Raw genomic sequence first — 18,275 nt, forward strand, 5'->3', positions numbered from 1 at the left:
AAATTTATTGTTTGAATATATAAAATAATCATTTACAATACCAGCATAGACAATACTAATTATATATCATTAATATTTTCATTAATATTTTCATCAATATAAATTCATTTACGATTTTCTTGTATCATTTTCTCTGTCATTCTTGTTTTTATTTCATAATAAATATTTTTACATGAAGACTTCGCCTTTAAAAGTATTTCAAAAAACTAATACACTTAATTATCATCAATAATATTCTTTATATACTTCATTCTCTGTAAAATGCCCTATACTTTCACATGAAAGAAGCTTTTCATCAGGAAAAGAATAACATATAACATGTGTACTCATACATTCCTATTTTCCCATTTATTCATCTTTATTATACCCTTAAATCATACATACATTTAATATTTTCTGTGCTGGATCAGCAATAATACTTATTTCCTTATTTTTTATAATAACTGCAAAACATATTGCAGAAAATGTATATAATAAAGATATCCCTGAATCAATTAGTGCTATATTTGTTGCGTTTAACATAGTAGCTAATAATGATGCTGTCTATTATCAATTAATTAACTATTAATAATATATATATATATATATATATAACATTTTCAGATTTATCACAAGAAATAACTTGAATAATAACTTGAATCAGTGTATGAGGATACATTGCTCGTATAATTGTTGCTGATACAATTTTATGGATGGTTTGTTCTATTTGTCTTTCTTTTGCACCTTAAAAAGCCTAAAAAACCCAAAAAAAAGCAGGAAAAAAAGGAAATACCATATAATCCTATATTAAACCTTATTATTACGTCTAATACAGCTTCTCCAAGTGCATCATCTCTTGTTTTTATCTCAGAAGGACCCACAATAGAACAAACAACTTTATTTAAACCTTATTTGGTCAAAAATAAGCATTTTAAACCCGGAAAAAAAGGTAGAATCATAGAACAATGAATAATATACCTTCCCTATATACGCAAGATCCATCAACTCTCTCCAATAAAGAGGTTTCAAAAAAAATTTTTTTCATAAGTCAGATCGAGGACAAGCTAGTAGTATAAAAGAAAAATGGATCAAGACAAGTCAACAAAACACAAGTAATCTCTTAATACTATAAGATTTCAGGGGAAATAAGCAGGAATTCTTTTTTCCCATAGAAAAAATAAGAAATCTTTGATAAATCTTCAAAAAAATAAAAATATCTTATATCTATAAAAATGGACTAGAATAGTCTTATTTAGCTCTATTTTCCCATAAATAATATATCAATTTCAAAACTTTATTTAAAATTTCATTTTTTAAAACTAATATATGAGCTATATGACTAGATATATGAAGAATCATATAAATCACATATAACTCATTAAGACAAATTCAACATGAATTCATCATCTTTGTATTAAATATAAAACAAACTAAGTAAAAGATCCCAATTCTATTTATTAAAGACATCAAAACCATCATTTTAAACTTTGATATACATTTTTGTAAAAAAATATAACAAAAAATAAACATATTTTTAAAGAAAATAAACAAAAACTCTATTTTAGATAGATTAAACTCTATTTACAGTGTTCAAGTACAAAATATTCATCATATAAAGTTCAATTATGATCTCTATATTCCAGACAAATTTCTCAATAAAAATATAATATATAGATAAACATGATTCTAATATACATATTCATCTTTTTTAAATCTATTTTCCTCTTTATAAGAATTGTTTTTTCATATACTATCTAATTGATAAATATCTTTTTTAAAAAAAAACAAAACAATCTCAAAAAAAAGTAATATAATAAGCAATTTAATTAAAAAAACTCAATATTCTTTAATTAAACATATATTTTTTATTTCATAGATAAATGGACTCTCAAAGAAGCTATATCCACTTCAATCAACCAAGAATCGTAGATTATATTGAAAAATGGTGTGCAGATAAGCTTCCAGATGATGGTTAATATATTGTGTTTTTATCAAGTCTTAAAAGACTAATTTTATGTAAATTAGATATTATTGTAGCACCTCAACATCAACCACCTCATCCTGATGATGATGATGGTATTAAAATATTAAATATTAAAAAAATTAATAATTATAGTCCCAAATCAACAAACAATGAATGGTATTCTTAGAGCACAAAAATTATCAGAACCAATTTGGAGAGATCTTGGATTACAAGAGTTAATGACAAAAGGTCCATCGGAGGAGCTACAAAACCATATTGAACAGAGGTTAAAAGAAATACAACAGAATTTTCAACCACAATCACTAGATAGATAGAATTTATGTTAGTTTTAGTAATGTTAAAAAGAAGAAATAATGCAATTGACTTATATAAACATATTTTTTTGCAAGATCATTATATCTATAAATATATATAGATTTAGCTCTATAATGATATATCTTTTATTCATTTATAAAAAGAGTATATTTACTTTAAACGATATGTGTAATAGATATTTAAGTTTAATAGTCAAGAAATTGTTCTTGACTAGAGAATTCTATAGAATTAACAAGCCCAATGATTAAAACATATATATATGAAGGTCATTAGAATAAAGTTGTGAAATATTTCAGTATAAATTGAACCATTTAGAAAAATACTCTTAAATATTAATTAAAATGTATTCAGAATCATTTTAGTTGTATTATTAGTAATAAACATGAAAAGACATTCATACAAAGTAATTCAAATGACTATATAGTCATATTTACATTTTTAATAACTAATAAAACCTTAAGATTGATAGTTAAATAACTCCAATTAGTAAATGAATTGATCTAAAAAATATATTTAATAGGTAATAATAAGGTATCATTATTATATTTTTAAATATATTTATATTATTGTAACAAGTTGTTGAAATATGATATAAAAAAATAAAAGAAATTTGCTACAAAAAGCTAATATCTTTATCAGAATCTATGTTATTTTCTATAAATTCTTAAAATAAAACTATATATTTGAAAGAACAAGAAATCTAATTGTTTCTGTATATGATCATATTATTTTCTAATTTAACTACAATATTTATATTAAAAGCTTAAAATTATCTTATTAACTTTGGATCCCTAAATAAAATCATCAATACTTAATATTATATTACAAATATAGAAAAATTAAAAAAAATATACCCACATTTCCATTATTAAAGTTAAAATAAAAATTAAATATAATTTGTTTTACCAATTGCATCTGTAAATATACAAAAAACACTCAAACTAACTAAACCTTTCCAAAATGAATAATTTCTCATAAATTAAGTAATATTAAGTATATTCAAAGACATTAAAAAAACATATCTTCCTCCCATCATATATAACCATTCATAATACACTTTTTTATACTACCATTAAAAAAATGACCATTTAACAACTACTTTATCTCTTTATACTTCATATTCTCATTATTTTTCAAGAGTTAATTTAATCAATTGTAACTTGATATTTTCTAACTCAATTCCACACTACAAAAACATCATCAATTACCTTATTTTTAAAGACAATACACTGATTTACTTAAAATACTCATTATTTCAATTATAAATCCAAAAAACACACATATAGAATCCATTTCTACTCTATAAAAAACCCTGTATTATCATTAGTAGATAAGAGATAAGCAAATAACAGATAAATCATTTGAAATGATAAAAGTAATATATTAAAAAATATCTTAAATATAAACATTTTAAACCAAATACTATCAAATCCTAGCTGTTCTAACAATATTAAAAGTCATACAAAAATTAAAACATCTTTTAGATTAAACATATATATACATGTTTAACCTTTGAAAAAAAAAATAAAAAAAAAAACAAATATAAACAAGAAATTTAAAATATCTCGCCCGTATCTGTACATCCAACTCAGACTTTGAGCGGAGGACTTTCAAAAGCGAGCTTTTAATATAGCGGCAAATAAACTAAATATGTATGGACTAAAAATGCAAAAGCAAACCAAACAAACAAAGTTCTAACCGCTTAAAAGTAAAAAAAATTCAATCCATATTAAATCTTTCTTTTATACATATATATTATTTGTCTATATATAATATATTTAAACAAATTTTATGAAAAAAAACCAAATAAAAACATTTTTATAATCAAAAAATTCATCTCTGATATGACCAAACACTAAAATAAATAAGAAACCTCATTAATTCCTGTTTTCATATACTTTTTTAATAATCCATCTCGTGTAGCCAATCGATTAATAGAATCATCACTTTCACCTTTTGTACGGACAAAACCACAAAGAGCATATGTAGTACATTTTCCAGGGATCTGACGACCATCTGAATCTACACTGCAGATATTAATCTGCACAGAAGCATGATCTTTAGCACATATTAAACGATTTGTAGCAGAACTATGAAAAATCATCAGTTTTAAACGAAAAAAAAACCAAAATATAGCTAAAAAACAGACCATTTTCTTGGTACATATAAATCTACTAAAACATGTTGATCATTCTCCATTTTTTTAAACTTTATTTTTTTCCTAAAATTTTGAGGTTAAAAATCGGTAGGATAAAGGTTAAGGTCAGAGATCGAGAGTGAAACTTAGTAATATAAGAGGTTAAGATAAAAATATTAGAAAACATGATAATATTTAAACTATATGTACTTAACAAGCTAAATATTATGCCTAATAGTTAATAATTGAAGAATTGCAATAAAAAATAAAAATAAAAATTTAAAGAAAGTTTATGTTTTTTATTATGAAAAGTCAAGTTTTATAACCCAATCTTGACCAGCCCATAGTGATTTAGCACGTTTTCCAATACCAACCTTTTTCCATACTTTTTGAGGAATTCCTATATCAGCTAAAAACAATTCTTTTGGGACAGATTTTGATTTAAGAGCAAAAAGAAGCCCTATTTTAGGGAGACCAAGAGATAAGATCCATTTTGATTGAATAAAATGAGGAGAAGCAAGAGGAGCACCTATATTTAATAAGAAAAAAGGAGTGTAATGGATATAAAAATAAGTACCAGTAGTAATATCTAAACCAGAAGGTAAATCGAGAGATAAAATATCAGATTGATATTGATTTGCCCAATCGATAAGGGAGCAGATTCTATCACGAAGACTATCATCCATGATATCATTAAATGAACAATGACAACCAAAAATAGCATCAATAATTAATCCAGGAAAAACTGAAAAAGATTTAATTGCTCTAAATAACTCTTCAGAAGAAACAATTTTTCCTCCAGCATTAGAAAATCCTTTCAAATACTAATTTAAGGTTAATTTAATAAATATATAAAGGTTTTACAAACAAATAATATACGCTTGCTTGGATTTTCCTCAATAACAACAATCATTACGTTTACTCCATGGTTACACAATTGTCTTCCAGATGCAATTGCATATAAACCTGTCTGATTATTGCCAGCTAGAATTATAACAGAAGAAGAAATGCTTTTTTTTTGACTAAATCTTAAAAAATCATCAAGAAGCTGAACAACTAAAAACGATATTCCTCTTGCTGCATTTTCCACTATAGCATCATTTGAAACACCAATGTTAAAAGCTAAAATACATAAAATTTAAAATACTAAAATAAAATATTTACTTGAAATATATTCTGCTTCAATCATCTTCATATATAATTAAAATAATGAAAAATATAAAGGGTTTAATACCTTAGACGACTTTATACAGGGACATTCCAAATTATTCTTTGTATTTCGTATTTTCTTATTTTTCCTACTAATTTTATCAAGATTAGACAAAGTTTGCTGATTGTTGGAATGCTGATTCTTCAATTTTTGTTGATAAACCTCTTCCTCATCATAACTATCGGATGACAAATGAGTAGAAGAATGGAAATCTGTGCTTGGTGTATTCTCATTGCCATTCATTTTTAAAAAACGATTATTCTCATTTAAAGAGGCTCTTTTTTTACTCATAACTAAATTAGTAGCTGCTACATCACTAGATAACTCCGTTTTGGATAAACAGTTACTTGATGCTGATAATGAAGTCGATGATATCATATTTGACTTACGAATCTCTGAAAATACTTTATGCTTATCAAATCTTCCAAGATTTCCTTGAAAATCAAATTCTTCATCACGATATCTATTAACATCCTCATTAATCCAATCGTCATGATTCGTATGCTTGAATTGAAGACTTTCTTTCTGTAAATGATTCATATACGACCTATTTCTTTTATGTATATTTTTCATACTATAGGCATGAACATTTGATGAATCTTTGGGTCTATAATTGCAAAACTCATAATCCTTGGTATTTTTATGTAAACGTGAAGAAAGAGATGCTAATGCTGTATCTTTTTTCGACTAATATATTATATTTCAAACAATATAAATTTAAAAAAAAACCTTTTTTGATGATTCCTTAGTTGTCATATTAGATAAATCATCTGATATCTTAAAAAATATCAATTAATATTCAAGATATATGTATAATTATACTGAAATAATTGCTGGATCAATAGACGCAAATGATTTCTTTTTTTTGACTTCAAATGATGATATAAAATTCAAATCTTTAATATCAATCCCTTCTATCTTCATTTCAGGTACAAATTTCCCTGTAGTCTTGCAATATACTGTTTCACAAAAGAAATATACCTTTAGACATAATAAAACTATATTTTAATAGTATTTACCATTCTTAAGAAAAAGACAACGATCTACCGCATCAATATTCGTCATTTTACCTTGGACAATAGTATTATTACGAAGTATTACTTCAACTTTAAGACCAATAAACTGCTTCTCCATCTTCAAGATTTTTCTAAAAAACCTAGGCCGTTAAACCCTCTGATATATATAAAGAAAAAAGATATCCAAAGACTTATAAGCTAAATTAAAAAAGATCCATCTATTTTTGAGAAAAAGAAATGTATTATGAAGTAATATTTTGTATATAATTTGAGAAATCCTTATATTATTTTATAAAAGATGTAAAAGATCCAAGTTAAGGCAAATCATCATCAGAAAAACGTATGAATTTCTTGTAATTAGAGTTTTGATATAGTTTTCTTCTAATAAAAAGAAGAGAACATAAAGATATTGTTCCTATGAAAGCAATAAGCAAGAAAACCCAATAACGTTGTAGCTATTAGTGTAAGAAAGATAAAAAAATACATAAAAATATACCCAAAAGAAGAACCAAGCATCCTTTTGATGCCAACTACTACCATGAAGATTCTTAAATAATTTATTTGAAATATTAGATGTGATAATACGAACATGTTCCAAAGCAAAAGCGTCAGATGATAAAAAATACATATACTTTTCAAGCATAACAGAAAGAAATAAAGGTCCAGTTGTCGCCATAACTGTAATATATGGAAATATCCAATTTCCAGATGAAGATTTCAAATGATTAATTATATATATAAAAAAAGGATGATATGGGACTGAACCCATAACATCATTAGAAATTCCAGTAGGATCTGTTACACGAAGCCATGCTCCATATGAAAGAAGTGAATCAAGGGGCTTAAGGCATTCCTATTTCATACATTTATTAATTATACAAAAAAATAATTACAAAACTTACAATATCAAGATCAATGTATATACCACCATAATGAACAAGTGCAAAATATCTAAATGAATCAACACGTTGAATATTATATGGATATCTGTCATATTGATCAAGAAACCATGTATATTTCTCTGCAATAAAATCACGTGCCTTTTCATCTGTCCAAAACATATATTCATAATTTGGATGGTTTTTTCTACATTTATCTGACGCTTCCTTCCATTTATCAGGAATCGTCTCATTTTTCCATGTTTGATGAATAATTCTTGGAATTGCCTCTTTTTTTATATCTATATTATATAAATCTGGATATAAAATTGACCATTCTGGTATTCTTTCCAATCCAAAATTTTCAAATAATAAAGCTATCAGAAACCATGATTTACCCAATAAAATAATAATCATAAATATTCCAATTAGAACACTAAACAATCTCCACCGTTTCATTTTTTTCTGATTTTCTCAATAATAATACCAATTTCAATTTTAAAAAATTGATCTTATTAAAAATACATTCAAATTCATGTATATTTATTCATTTATTTTCTTAATTCCCTTCATTTCATACAATTCATCATTTTTGACCTTCAATATACCCTTTTAACAGGTTATCGAAATATAACAAATAATTCATCCAATTCTACCCTACACTTTTATTAACTTCTAATCCTCTCTTTATTCAATAGAATTATGTATTTTTATATATTTTTATATATTTTTTTTCAAAACCCTACAACCTCTCTATTACTATATATAAAACTATGAATGGGTTTTTATTAAAAAAATATCATTTTCTTTCTTTTTTAAACACATTTAAATCATTTTTTGCGCCCACCCGTTTCAAGATATGACCGGGTGGCGCAATTGGTAGCCGCGTTAGATTCCAATACTAGAATTATCTAAAGGTTGCGGGTTCAAGTCCCGTTCTGGTCAAATCCATAACTTTTTACAAAATAACAAAAACAATTGCTTAATAAATCTCTATTTAAATACAAATTCATGCTTATTATTTATATAAAACTTTTATTTCTGGGCTTTTCTATAATATATGGAGGTTAACGAGTAAGTTTTATTGGTTTCCTTGACAACGTTAATTAGACGTCAGAGCATCTCAACGTCCAAAAAAATAAATTTTTAAGAAAGAGCAGAAATACAGGTAAATAAAGGTTTTTAGAGGTTTATATAGTGTTTAATGAGTATTTTTAGGAGTTTAATAGTGTGAGGGTTTTTTTCCGGGAGAAAAAAGGCTAATTTTTGGTGTTTTATAAGGATTTTGAAGGGTAGAAAAAAGATAGAGAAATAAGGATTGAGATGGGGGTATTTTCATGGTGCTTTAGCTGTGAATGCTTTAGGGGTATGCAAGGAGAATGAATTGGGGTCTTTTTTGAACGGGTTTAGGACCATCTCAGGCTACGCTTTATGAACCATTATTGGAGGGTATATATAGAAAAAAAGTAAAGAGGAGTGGGTTAATAGGAAGAAATAGACAGGGAAAGAGAGGCGGTATCAGATCTGTTACAATATCTTGAAAATGTGGAAGAAATATTGAAGGAGAAGGAAAAGAAGCTAATGAAAATATATAGCGATCAGATGTGAATTTTTTCAGTAATGAGCCATTACGTGCGCTTACGACGCTTGTTTATTCGGATAATATTGATCTTCAGAGGAGTGCAGCACTTGCATTTGCAGAAATTACAGAAAAAGGTATTTAATGAAGAATAAGAAGATATTTGTTAAAAAAAAAAAGATGTACGTGAAGTGAGCAAGAATGCACTTGAACCTATACTATTTCTTCTTCAAAGTCCGGATATTGAAATTCAAAGGGCAGCGAGTGCAGCATTAGGCAATTTAGCAGTTAATAGTAAAGTTCATACAAAATGATTTTTTATATAATTAAATATAATTTCAGTGGAAAACAAGGCATTAATTGTTAAAATGGGAGGTCTAGAGCCATTAATACGGCAGATGTTATCGCCTAATATAGAGGTTCAATGTAACGCAGTTGGATGTATAACCAATTTAGCAACACATGGTAAATATTCCATTTGAGATATTTTAATTTTTTATTTTGTAGATGAAAATAAGTCCAAAATATCAAGTTCAGGTGCACTTAGCCCATTAATTAAACTAGCTATGTCGAAGGATACAAGAGTACAAAGAAATGCTACAGGGGCTCTTTTAAATATGACACATTCAGGTAAATAATAAGATTATCAAAAAAAAAGAAGGTTTTTGCTTAAATTAATAATTTTTAGATGAAAATAGACAACAATTGGTTAATGCAGAAGCTATTCCAACTCTTGTAGCCCTTCTTACTTGTACCGATATTGATGTACAATATTATTGCACAACTGCATTAAGCAATATTGCGGTGGACGGTATTTACTCTATAAAGAATTATAATTTTCTAATTTATTCTCATAGCTTCAAATAGAAAAAGACTAAGTCAGACAGAGCCACAACTTGTCGAATATCTTGTAAATTTAATGGATTCATCAAGTCCCAAAGTTCAATGTCAAGCTGCACTCGCATTAAGAAATTTAGCTTCTGATGGTAAATATTATAATTATTTTCCATATACTTAATATTATTTTATAGAAAAATATCAATTAGAAATTGTACAAGCCAATGGATTACCACCACTACTTCGTTTATTGCAATCATCATTTTTCCCTCATGTATTATCTTCTGTCGCATGCATTCGAAACATATCAATACATCCATCAAATGAATCACCGATTATCGAGTCTTTGTTCTTAGATCCCCTTGTAAGGCTTCTTTCCACAAATACTAATGAAGAAATCCAATGTCATGCTATATCTACTTTAAGAAATCTAGCAGCAAGTAGTGAAAAAAATAAATATGCAATTGTCGAAGCAGGTGCAGTGCAAAAATGTAAACAACTTATTCTTAATGTACCTATAAATATTCAAAGTGAAATGACTGCATGTATTGCAGTTCTTGCGCTTAGTGGTAATTTTATAATATTATAGCTAACTACTGTCTAATTTTTAAGATAATTTAAAAGGACATTTATTATCTCTTGGATTATGTGATGTTCTTATTATTTTGACAAACTCTCCAAGTATTGAAGTACAAGGAAATAGTGCAGCAGCTTTAGGTAATTTATCATCTAAAAGTAAAAATTATAGCCATCAAAAAGAGAGTATGATATCAACAATAAATGATTATTCTCCATTCGTTAATGCTTGGAACGAACCTGGAGACGGTATTCATGGTTATTTATGTCGCTTTTTATGCAGTCAAGATATAACATTCCAACATATTGCAGTTTGGACACTTTTGCAATTATTGGAATCAGAAAGTAATTATATAATTATTTGCTTTACAGTAATTGATATAGTATAGATAAAAAACTTATAGATTTAATTCAAAATAGCCCCCAAATTACATCATTGATTAAAGATATATCTATTAGAGAAATTCAGGAAGAAGAAGGCGAAGTAACTATTTTGGCAAAAAGAGCAGTAGAAATGCTAGGAAATCTAAAAACATACGATTAATCATATTATCAAAAAGCCAGTTGAATTATATAACAAGTATTATGCTATTATAAAACTTTATTCTTTTGAATGTTAACCTTATTTCTAAAATCATAAATACACATATATATTAATTTTTTATAATATTTATAGACAATCAAATACAAAAATCATTTTAAATAAATTATAGACTAAATCATATGTTTTGATAATTATAATTTAACTGATTTAAGAACAAATATCCCATTTCTGGTCCATACGTTATTAAAATAGCAATATTCACTGTTTAAAAAACATATCTATTAAAATAATTTTAATTATTTCTTATTTTTATGATTAGTATCAAAATAACCACCAATTGCAAATACAGTTTCAATAAAGATTAACCATATTATAATTAATTCAAGACGATGTGTCGTATTTTCACTTAATACTTGTCTAAGAGTAAATTGTAATTCGGTTGCATAATTAAGTTTTGTATTAACAATATCTAATCTCAAATTCATATCCAAAGCCTCATTTGCTTTCAAATAACATTCTAAAAAATCATTATATGTTTCATATAAAAAGAAAATTACCTTCTAATTTTACATTTTCCCAATAAAACTCAGGAAGATCAAGAAAATTTTCAGGATGAAGGTTAAAATATGAACGAAATCTAAGAAGAGTACCCGTTTTCTTAATGATTTCTGATCTACTAAGAGGAACTTTGCCTAATGACAATGAATCAGGGATAGTTTTAACCTGATTTAAATAATTTTCAAGTTCATCTTCTAAAACAGATAATTTACTAGATCTAGCCATACTTTCTGAAAAAGATAGTTGTGCCATTATTACACTATCAGAAGGAATGTTGTCAAAATCTAATATTTTGTCATGATAAAAGTCATTTCCAATAGTAATAAGATCTTTTTGAACAAAAATATCAGTTTTTCTTCAATAAATCAGTGCTTAATCATTTTTCAAAAAAAAAGAACCGACACATTTTTATTCTTTTCATAATAAAAGACTTCCTTCTTGTATTTTTTATAAGGAGTTATCTCAATTCCAGATAATTTGCCACGTATTACTGTATTTAAGAAATATTCACAATTTTCTACAGAAGATCCCCATATAACAAAAGAACCAGAAGAAAATATAAATATATCACGCAAATCAATATCAATAGAAAACTTTTCAATATAAAAAACCCTATTTCTTGGCAAATAAACAGAGTTTTCTGGCAAAATAGATTTCAAGTGTAAAAAATCATAAGATTCCGCTGTTGAAAAAGCAATTACTTTATGCTAAGCAAAAATTAAGATATTCCCTGCATAGGATAACACATACAAATGATTTGTCAACTTTTTTAACAGGATTTAACTTTAATTTAGTATGTTGATTTATATGTTTTGAATTTAAATTCTGAAAATACCTTGAAAATCCCTTAAAAAATCAATATAAAATATAAACATGTTAAAATAAAGACAAATGTTTTATTTTGTATTTTAAAAAATCCTCTTATATAACTTGTCCTGTATCTTTGTAGAAAAAAACCTTGAATCATAAAAGCAATATATTAGATTCAGTCTATTATAGAAAGCAAATATCAAGAAATTATATTATTTATTTCTATAAATTTTTAGTTTCATACAAAATATTTTTTTAATTTTAAAATATATATAATTATTGGTACCTGCAAAATTTAAAGATAATTTTATGAATAAGATATGATGAGAAATAGTTCCTTATATATATCTATTTGTCCAGATATTAGAACCAATTTAGAAATATTGATATATTTGAAACCAAAATCTAGATCTTTTAAAATCATGCCATACTTAATTTGTATTTGCTTAAAAAGAGTTATTTAAGCATATGTAATATAGAAAGCCTAATATAATGCAAGAAATATGAATAGAAGAAAAACTGAAATAAAAATACCAAAAAAAAAGGCTAAAGATTAGTTAAAAAATCAACAAAAAAGTACCAAAGCTAATAAATAATAATATATTTTAAAAATATCCTTATAAGAATCATCTCAAACAGATAAAGCTGTATAAATAAAAAGCCATTTATTCCAATGTTAAATAGAAGGTAAAATTAGCAAATTCAAGTCCATTGCAAAAAATATTTAAACAAAAAGATGCTCTTAGTTAAGAATATAAATCAATGATAGTTTTTAATAGAAAGATCTTAGAGAATATCATATAGAATTTCATAGATATTGAATGAAACCTAAAAACTCTAAATAAATATGACCTAAGAAGATTAAAGACATGATTAAAAAACAAATCATATAAACATACATGAGATTCTAAATATAATAAACTTTTAGTCCAGAATAAGCCAATAAGAATTATTAAAAAGAAATTAATATCAGCCCTATATCCAAATTGTAATCCATAATAAAAGACAGTAGTATATAGATATTAATAAAAAACATATAATCCATATAAAGATCAATTCAGTATCTTTTAAGTTATTTTGCTACACCTTTTTGAAGTGATAAATCATTGACAAACCAATTATTAAACAAAATATAAAAGAGCCAAAATGAAGCATTCCCATCTTTTTTCCTTTCAAAGAAATCCCAAGTTATAATAAAATAAAGAAACCATATTAAATCTAGGAACAAATATAATCTCAAAGCACTAAATTTGTATATAGCAATTTGAAAAGATAAAAAACAATAAAAGCTGTTTATGTATATCAAAAAGCACGAGTTTTATTGAAGTAAAACTTAATTTTAAGTGTTAACAAGAATACATATTCTTCCTTTCATAAGCTCGTCATAAAAGAAGTAATCCTTATCTATATCATAAGAAGAAATAATCGAAGGAAAACTTTATAATCATTTTCTTCTTTCCAATTCATTAAATATCATATATCTACTAGTGTATATATATAACCATCTAAACCATTTCATCTGGCTTGAATGTCCTATCATTGCTTTTTGCACATTCTGAAATTGAGAAAATGAATTAATAAAAAGATGCAAAAGCTTCTTATCTTTAACTTGAAATAAGTGAAAAAAATAAGGTCCTAGAAGCAAGTGATATAAATATAAAACCAAAGTAAAAAATAAATCAAAGAAAGAAAGATATTTTCGTAATATGAAAACAGTAGGCAATACATAAATATGAGGTTTCTCTGTTTTTAAGGAATTAAAAAACAGTAAAGTGCCATGATAACATGCAATATGGTTTGGATGTCTTGAAATTCCGAATTCATCAAAAGTAATTATCTGATTCAACAATTAACGATATTTTTTAAAGAAAAACTTACAATTTCAATACTTTTCTTAATAACAATACTTGTTAATATTTCAGAAATAAGATCTGGATTCCAATCTGATGTCATAGAATCTTGTAGGTTACTATTAAGTATATATTAATAATAACCATTTATATATTATTCAAAAACCTATTTTCAATGATTTCAATGTTTTTCCCAGGAATTCCAAGAATCTGGCATGATTTAAAAAGTTCTTTTTCCCTTATTTTTCCTATACCATCTGCATTACCTAAAATAAATATTAAACCTTGTTTATATTGATTTTTTTCTTTAGAAAAGAACCATTGGAAAGACAAACAAGATAAATTTCATTATCTTTTAATAATTGTAATATAGATGGACCAAAAAACATAACTTCATCATCTGGATGTGCAATAAGAAAAAGTATTTTTTTCTTAAAAAACAATGGTTTAAGTCGAATTAGCAAAGACATATTTCCCCATATTATAAAAAACAAAAAAGTCGAAAACAAAATTATGTTAAATATAAAAAACATTCCCATTTGCTTTAGAAAAAAAAAGAAAAAACCCTTTATCTGTAATTTTTTCACTAGATATATTAATAAATTCTGGAAATACGGCGATTTTTCTAATCTATAATTATTATTAATAAAAATAAAGATATAAAATGATTATCATATATACCTATAAAATTAAAAGTTTCAATAACTAAATAACAAAATTAGTATAAAACATAAATTTTATAAAATCATCATTATAATTTGATTTAAAAGAAGTATAATAATGACCAGTATATGTAAATTAAATAGATCATATAATATTTTAATAAAAAGATTTCATAATTATTCCATAAAAGAAAGATGACATATTGCATTCCAAAGAAGTTTATCAAGTTCAAAGCATTTAAAATCCTTAATATTCCCCTCAACTAATCTTATAAGCTGTTCAAGATTATCAGTAGGAATTTTACGGTCTTTATGACAAAGAACCGAAAGATTATAAAGATAATATCCACATGCTGAATTCTCTGAATTCCTAATAGCTAAACACATATTTCGATCTTGACATCGTGTATAACTCGTCTTTATATGTTTAATAAGTAAATCAACAACTATAGGAAAAAGTGTATAAAATTGATTTGTTATATTTGATATAAGACACACTATTTCATAACGTTCATCAACATATAAATTCTTATCAAGAATTTCAGATGATATCAAATTTTTCGACGAGATAGTCAAATAATAACTAGATTGATACCGTATTAACTCAAATAATGCATCAAAAATCGATGAAAACGAATTTATATAATAACTTTCATCATCCCATGAAAATTTAACAGCATGTGCTATATATTCTAAAATCGTACGAAATGCTTTGATTCTTCTATTATTTAATGCCATTGATATAGAATCCGTAATATAATTACTCAATATTCTACATAACCCTTGAAATGTTTCAAAAATATTTATACCTCTAAAATCTAAATCACCAATAACCGGACTTTTCATTCGTATACATGATAAATAAAATAAACGAAACGAATCATATAATTTTTCTGATCCTAAAATTATATATATATATATATAAATAAAAAAAATTAAAAATCCATTATCCAATTACCTGAATCATATTGTAATACATCAATTCTCCTTATATCTCGAATATATTTATCCATTTCTGACTCAAAACATTCTTTTCCCGAACATATCTCATTTTTATCTAATACATCTTTTACCTTCTTTATTTCAAAAAATCACTTATTTTTCCTTTCTACCTCCATTAAACCCCTTCTCAAGCTCCATAATCTTGATACGTAATTTAACATTTTCACGTTCTATACTTTCAAACATATTTTTCCAAAATAATACACCACTAGAACATTCACATTCACATTTCTCTTTAATTCCTCTATTCTTAATTCTTCTGCAAATATTCTCTCTTATATATTCAATATATTCTATCTCTTTATTAACCCACTCAAAAAATACCCCCAAAAAACCTTCAATCGTCATATAAGGTTCTTTAGAACGGCAAATAACAATAGCCTATTGATTTCCTTTATTTTCTCTTCTATTTTATACCTTTTAATTGTACTTACAAGTGCTATTTGTAGTTTACTTGGGACTTTCATATTTTTTGACGTTTGGTTAGTCGGTAAGGGAGAAGATAAGAGGGAGATAAGATAAGAGATAAGAGGGAGTTGAGAGGGAGTTGAGAGGGAGTTTAACAGTTATTTAAATAAATTCATCTTTTATAACTCTTAATTAACATTATCTTCTTCTTCTTCTTCTTCTTCTTCCTCCTCTTATTAATAAAATAAAGAATAATAAATATTTTAACCAAGATTAAAACTTATTTTTGATAAAAAATAATGCCTTAAAAATGCCTTAATAATAGTATCATCTTTTTTTTATACTGAAATTTTTATAATATAATAAAGTTTAATATAAACATTGTTCAAGCATGCAACAAGCGCAACAAGCAGCAAGACTAAAAAATGTTAAATAAAATATAATAATAATAATATATATATAATATATATATATTATATATATATTATATATATAAATTACCATGCAAGACAACCCGTTGCAGCTTTATTTGAAGAAGATTGTTGCTGAACATAAACAGGTTGCGGCTGAAAAGAGATTAAAAAATTGATTAATAAAGTTTAAATATTACTTGAGAATAATAACCATTATAATGAGGACCAGGAGGACCAGGAGGATATTGAGAAGGAGGAGGACCTCCATTAGGAGAATAATATGATTGAGGAGGATATTGTGGAGGATATTGTGGTGGTGGCGGAGGAGGATAACTTTGATTATTTACATCTTTAGTATCATACTATAAAAAGTTAGAAAAAAGCGAAAAATAAGGTATTTTAAGCGGGAAAAAAAGGATATATATATAAAGAAATAGAAGAAAAACACTTACATAATCTTTTGCGGACATTTTCTAAGTTATTTTATAGTTTTTTTAGCGTATAAAATATGTTTATTTTTATAATAAATCTTGACGTTTAAGTTAACGATAAGGATAAATTAACGACATAAAAAGTGAGTTAAAATAGAAGGAAAAAAAGAGAGGTTTTTTACAATAAAAACCAAAAAATAATATGTAATTTTGTAATAAAAATCTATGTATTAAGTGGATATCAAAAAAAAGCGGAAAAAAAAGCGTTTTTTTAAGGATTTTTAGCAAAAAAAAGAATGTATACATTAATAAAAGAGTTGTATAATAGATGGAACCAAAAACCAGCCTATTTTATACTAATCCTGGGGATAGAAAACTCAGGAAAAACAGTAGATAGTTTAAAATTTGTATAAAATAGTTTTTTATAGTATTAGACATTTCTTGAGAAAGTTAAGTCTATTTATAATAAAAGATATATATTTTCAAGGGATAATATAACATCTACGGTTGGACAGAATAGTATAATAGTTTTAAGTAGGTTTTTAAAAGTTAAATTAATATGGGTAGTTGGAAAAATTACAATTGATAAAACGAAAATCCAACTTTGGGATCTTGGAGGACGAATATCATTAAGAAGTTTATGGTATTCATATTTTTCAGAATGCCATTCTATTATTTATGTATTGGATTCATCAGAAAAAGAAAAGATCTATGAAGCAAAAGATATATTTGGTATGAAGATTAATTTATTAATGATTGATTATATATATATATAGAAAGAATAATTAATCATGAAGATATTAAAGGAATTCCAATATTGATAGTAGCTAATAAACAGGATATATCAGGATCATTTACAATTGAAGAGATAAAGAAAGTTTTTAATAATGTTATAGAAAGATTAGAGGAATATAAAAATCATATTATTGCAATAAGTGCTATTAATGGGTAAAATATAAGTATTTTTTTCTGTATAAAATATTTATTTGAAAAGAACAGGAATAGAGGAAGCAATAGAATGGTTAAAAGGTCGAATGGAAGAAAATAGGTTAATACGAGAGCCAATATATTGTTAATAAGAATGAT

General features: G+C 25.4%; 11 protein-coding genes and 1 non-coding gene across 12 annotated transcripts; 4 read left to right on the top strand and 8 right to left on the bottom strand.

The window, feature by feature from the left end:
- Positions 1–58: 58 nt before the first annotated feature.
- On the bottom strand, positions 59–1,062 carry T552_00672 (hypothetical protein). The gene is made up of 6 exons (XM_018369279.1): positions 958–1,062; positions 773–886; positions 596–723; positions 385–543; positions 247–336; positions 59–206 (listed from the first exon to the last, which is right to left on the bottom strand). Exons 1-6 carry the CDS (start codon positions 1,022–1,024, stop codon positions 105–107), a joined length of 660 nt encoding a protein of 219 aa, XP_018226985.1. The 5' UTR covers positions 1,025–1,062; the 3' UTR covers positions 59–104.
- A 753-nt stretch (positions 1,063–1,815) lies between these two features.
- Positions 1,816–2,324, top strand: T552_00673 (hypothetical protein). The gene is made up of 3 exons (XM_018369280.1): positions 1,816–1,950; positions 2,005–2,055; positions 2,096–2,324. Exons 1-3 carry the CDS (start codon positions 1,860–1,862, stop codon positions 2,275–2,277), a joined length of 324 nt encoding a protein of 107 aa, XP_018226986.1. The 5' UTR covers positions 1,816–1,859; the 3' UTR covers positions 2,278–2,324.
- Positions 2,325–4,087: 1,763 nt separating this feature from the next.
- On the bottom strand, positions 4,088–4,524 carry T552_00674 (40S ribosomal protein S21). Its single transcript, XM_018369281.1, has 3 exons — positions 4,428–4,524; positions 4,177–4,368; positions 4,088–4,133 (listed from the first exon to the last, which is right to left on the bottom strand). The coding sequence occupies exons 1-3, from the start codon at positions 4,475–4,477 to the stop codon at positions 4,112–4,114; spliced, it is 264 nt and encodes an 87-aa protein (XP_018226987.1). The 5' UTR covers positions 4,478–4,524; the 3' UTR covers positions 4,088–4,111.
- A 149-nt stretch (positions 4,525–4,673) lies between these two features.
- On the bottom strand, positions 4,674–6,802 carry T552_00675 (hypothetical protein). Its single transcript, XM_018369282.1, has 8 exons — positions 6,645–6,802; positions 6,448–6,584; positions 6,355–6,402; positions 5,650–6,312; positions 5,580–5,604; positions 5,284–5,537; positions 4,993–5,239; positions 4,674–4,944 (listed from the first exon to the last, which is right to left on the bottom strand). The coding sequence occupies exons 1-8, from the start codon at positions 6,757–6,759 to the stop codon at positions 4,718–4,720; spliced, it is 1,716 nt and encodes a 571-aa protein (XP_018226988.1). The 5' UTR covers positions 6,760–6,802; the 3' UTR covers positions 4,674–4,717.
- A 107-nt stretch (positions 6,803–6,909) lies between these two features.
- On the bottom strand, positions 6,910–8,024 carry T552_00676 (hypothetical protein). Its single transcript, XM_018369283.1, has 3 exons — positions 7,544–8,024; positions 7,138–7,494; positions 6,910–7,096 (listed from the first exon to the last, which is right to left on the bottom strand). The coding sequence occupies exons 1-3, from the start codon at positions 7,976–7,978 to the stop codon at positions 6,956–6,958; spliced, it is 933 nt and encodes a 310-aa protein (XP_018226989.1). The 5' UTR covers positions 7,979–8,024; the 3' UTR covers positions 6,910–6,955.
- Positions 8,025–8,380: 356 nt separating this feature from the next.
- Positions 8,381–8,464, top strand: T552_05009. The gene has a single exon. It is a non-coding gene; the product is annotated as a tRNA-Trp (tRNA).
- Positions 8,465–8,796: 332 nt separating this feature from the next.
- On the top strand, positions 8,797–11,100 carry T552_00678 (vacuolar protein 8). The gene is made up of 12 exons (XM_018369284.1): positions 8,797–8,885; positions 8,930–8,968; positions 9,018–9,064; positions 9,115–9,235; positions 9,279–9,392; positions 9,441–9,563; positions 9,606–9,728; positions 9,787–9,909; positions 9,956–10,084; positions 10,130–10,504; positions 10,548–10,856; positions 10,901–11,100. The coding sequence occupies exons 1-12, from the start codon at positions 8,843–8,845 to the stop codon at positions 11,053–11,055; spliced, it is 1,701 nt and encodes a 566-aa protein (XP_018226990.1). The 5' UTR covers positions 8,797–8,842; the 3' UTR covers positions 11,056–11,100.
- Positions 11,101–11,351: 251 nt separating this feature from the next.
- Positions 11,352–12,570, bottom strand: T552_04077 (hypothetical protein; the record flags this gene model as incomplete). The annotated part of the gene is made up of 5 exons (XM_018372128.1): positions 12,487–12,570; positions 12,364–12,448; positions 12,016–12,320; positions 11,613–11,968; positions 11,352–11,572 (listed from the first exon to the last, which is right to left on the bottom strand). Coding segments are annotated over exons 1-5 (969 nt in total). The 5' UTR covers positions 12,489–12,570.
- Positions 12,571–13,866: 1,296 nt separating this feature from the next.
- On the bottom strand, positions 13,867–14,743 carry T552_04078 (hypothetical protein; the record flags this gene model as incomplete). Its single annotated transcript, XM_018372129.1, has 4 exons — positions 13,867–14,260; positions 14,302–14,392; positions 14,440–14,539; positions 14,593–14,743. The coding sequence occupies 4 exons, from the start codon at positions 14,741–14,743 to the stop codon at positions 13,868–13,870; spliced, it is 735 nt and encodes a 244-aa protein (XP_018226992.1). The 3' UTR covers position 13,867.
- A 323-nt stretch (positions 14,744–15,066) lies between these two features.
- Positions 15,067–16,427, bottom strand: T552_00680 (hypothetical protein). Its single transcript, XM_018369285.1, has 5 exons — positions 16,372–16,427; positions 16,273–16,318; positions 16,048–16,230; positions 15,894–15,992; positions 15,067–15,834 (listed from the first exon to the last, which is right to left on the bottom strand). The coding sequence occupies exons 1-5, from the start codon at positions 16,402–16,404 to the stop codon at positions 15,113–15,115; spliced, it is 1,083 nt and encodes a 360-aa protein (XP_018226993.1). The 5' UTR covers positions 16,405–16,427; the 3' UTR covers positions 15,067–15,112.
- A 242-nt stretch (positions 16,428–16,669) lies between these two features.
- T552_00681 (hypothetical protein) lies at positions 16,670–17,272 on the bottom strand. The gene is made up of 4 exons (XM_018369286.1): positions 17,211–17,272; positions 16,956–17,120; positions 16,847–16,911; positions 16,670–16,763 (listed from the first exon to the last, which is right to left on the bottom strand). Exons 1-4 carry the CDS (start codon positions 17,226–17,228, stop codon positions 16,715–16,717), a joined length of 297 nt encoding a protein of 98 aa, XP_018226994.1. The 5' UTR covers positions 17,229–17,272; the 3' UTR covers positions 16,670–16,714.
- A 213-nt stretch (positions 17,273–17,485) lies between these two features.
- Positions 17,486–18,265, top strand: T552_00682 (hypothetical protein; the record flags this gene model as incomplete). The annotated part of the gene is made up of 5 exons (XM_018369287.1): positions 17,486–17,578; positions 17,624–17,708; positions 17,757–17,921; positions 17,966–18,137; positions 18,184–18,265. 5 exons carry the CDS (start codon positions 17,486–17,488, stop codon positions 18,263–18,265), a joined length of 597 nt encoding a protein of 198 aa, XP_018226995.1.
- Positions 18,266–18,275: the final 10 nt, after the last annotated feature.

This window comes from Pneumocystis carinii (assembly GCF_001477545.1).
Source record: "Pneumocystis carinii B80 chromosome Unknown supercont1.3, whole genome shotgun sequence".
Lineage (NCBI taxonomy): Eukaryota > Fungi > Ascomycota > Pneumocystomycetes > Pneumocystales > Pneumocystaceae > Pneumocystis > Pneumocystis carinii.

Coding starts and splice junctions, on each gene's coding strand:
- T552_00673 (XM_018369280.1), top strand. CDS start 1,860: ATGGACTCTCAAAGAAGCTATATCCACTTCAATCAACCAAGAATCGTA. Junction 1,951..2,004: donor AGATAAGCTTCCAGATGATG/GTTAATATATTG, acceptor TATGTAAATTAG/ATATTATTGTAGCACCTCAA. Junction 2,056..2,095: donor TCATCCTGATGATGATGATG/GTATTAAAATAT, acceptor TAATAATTATAG/TCCCAAATCAACAAACAATG.
- T552_00678 (XM_018369284.1), top strand. CDS start 8,843: ATGGGGGTATTTTCATGGTGCTTTAGCTGTGAATGCTTTAGGG. Junction 9,065..9,114: donor TGTTACAATATCTTGAAAAT/GTGGAAGAAATA, acceptor GAAAATATATAG/CGATCAGATGTGAATTTTTT. Junction 10,505..10,547: donor TGCAGTTCTTGCGCTTAGTG/GTAATTTTATAA, acceptor CTAATTTTTAAG/ATAATTTAAAAGGACATTTA.
- T552_00676 (XM_018369283.1), bottom strand. CDS start 7,978: ATGAAACGGTGGAGATTGTTTAGTGTTCTAATTGGAATATTTATGATT. Junction 7,495..7,543: donor TATACATTGATCTTGATATT/GTAAGTTTTGTA, acceptor TGTATGAAATAG/GAATGCCTTAAGCCCCTTGA. Junction 7,097..7,137: donor ATGCTTGGTTCTTCTTTTGG/GTATATTTTTAT, acceptor TTACACTAATAG/CTACAACGTTATTGGGTTTT.
- T552_00681 (XM_018369286.1), bottom strand. Junction 16,912..16,955: donor ATAATGGTTATTATTCTCAA/GTAATATTTAAA, acceptor ATCTCTTTTCAG/CCGCAACCTGTTTATGTTCA. Junction 16,764..16,846: donor GCAACGGGTTGTCTTGCATG/GTAATTTATATA, acceptor AACATTTTTTAG/TCTTGCTGCTTGTTGCGCTT.
- T552_00680 (XM_018369285.1), bottom strand. CDS start 16,404: ATGAAAGTCCCAAGTAAACTACAAATAGCACTT. Junction 16,319..16,371: donor GTAAACTACAAATAGCACTT/GTAAGTACAATT, acceptor GGAAATCAATAG/GCTATTGTTATTTGCCGTTC. Junction 15,835..15,893: donor TGTATTACAATATGATTCAG/GTAATTGGATAA, acceptor ATATAATTTTAG/GATCAGAAAAATTATATGAT.
- T552_00672 (XM_018369279.1), bottom strand. CDS start 1,024: ATGAAAAAAATTTTTTTTGAAACCTCTTTATTGGAGAGAGTTGATGGA. Junction 887..957: donor ATCTTGCGTATATAGGGAAG/GTATATTATTCA, acceptor TGACCAAATAAG/GTTTAAATAAAGTTGTTTGT. Junction 544..595: donor CTTGTGATAAATCTGAAAAT/GTTATATATATA, acceptor AATTGATAATAG/ACAGCATCATTATTAGCTAC.
- T552_00675 (XM_018369282.1), bottom strand. CDS start 6,759: ATGGAGAAGCAGTTTATTGGTCTTAAAGTTGAAGTAATACTTCGTAAT. Junction 5,605..5,649: donor CCTGTATAAAGTCGTCTAAG/GTATTAAACCCT, acceptor TTATATATGAAG/ATGATTGAAGCAGAATATAT. Junction 4,945..4,992: donor TGGTTTAGATATTACTACTG/GTACTTATTTTT, acceptor TATTAAATATAG/GTGCTCCTCTTGCTTCTCCT.
- T552_00674 (XM_018369281.1), bottom strand. CDS start 4,477: ATGGAGAATGATCAACATGTTTTAGTAGATTTATATGTACCAAGAAAA. Junction 4,369..4,427: donor TTATATGTACCAAGAAAATG/GTCTGTTTTTTA, acceptor GATTTTTCATAG/TTCTGCTACAAATCGTTTAA. Junction 4,134..4,176: donor CGAGATGGATTATTAAAAAA/GTATATGAAAAC, acceptor TATTTATTTTAG/TGTTTGGTCATATCAGAGAT.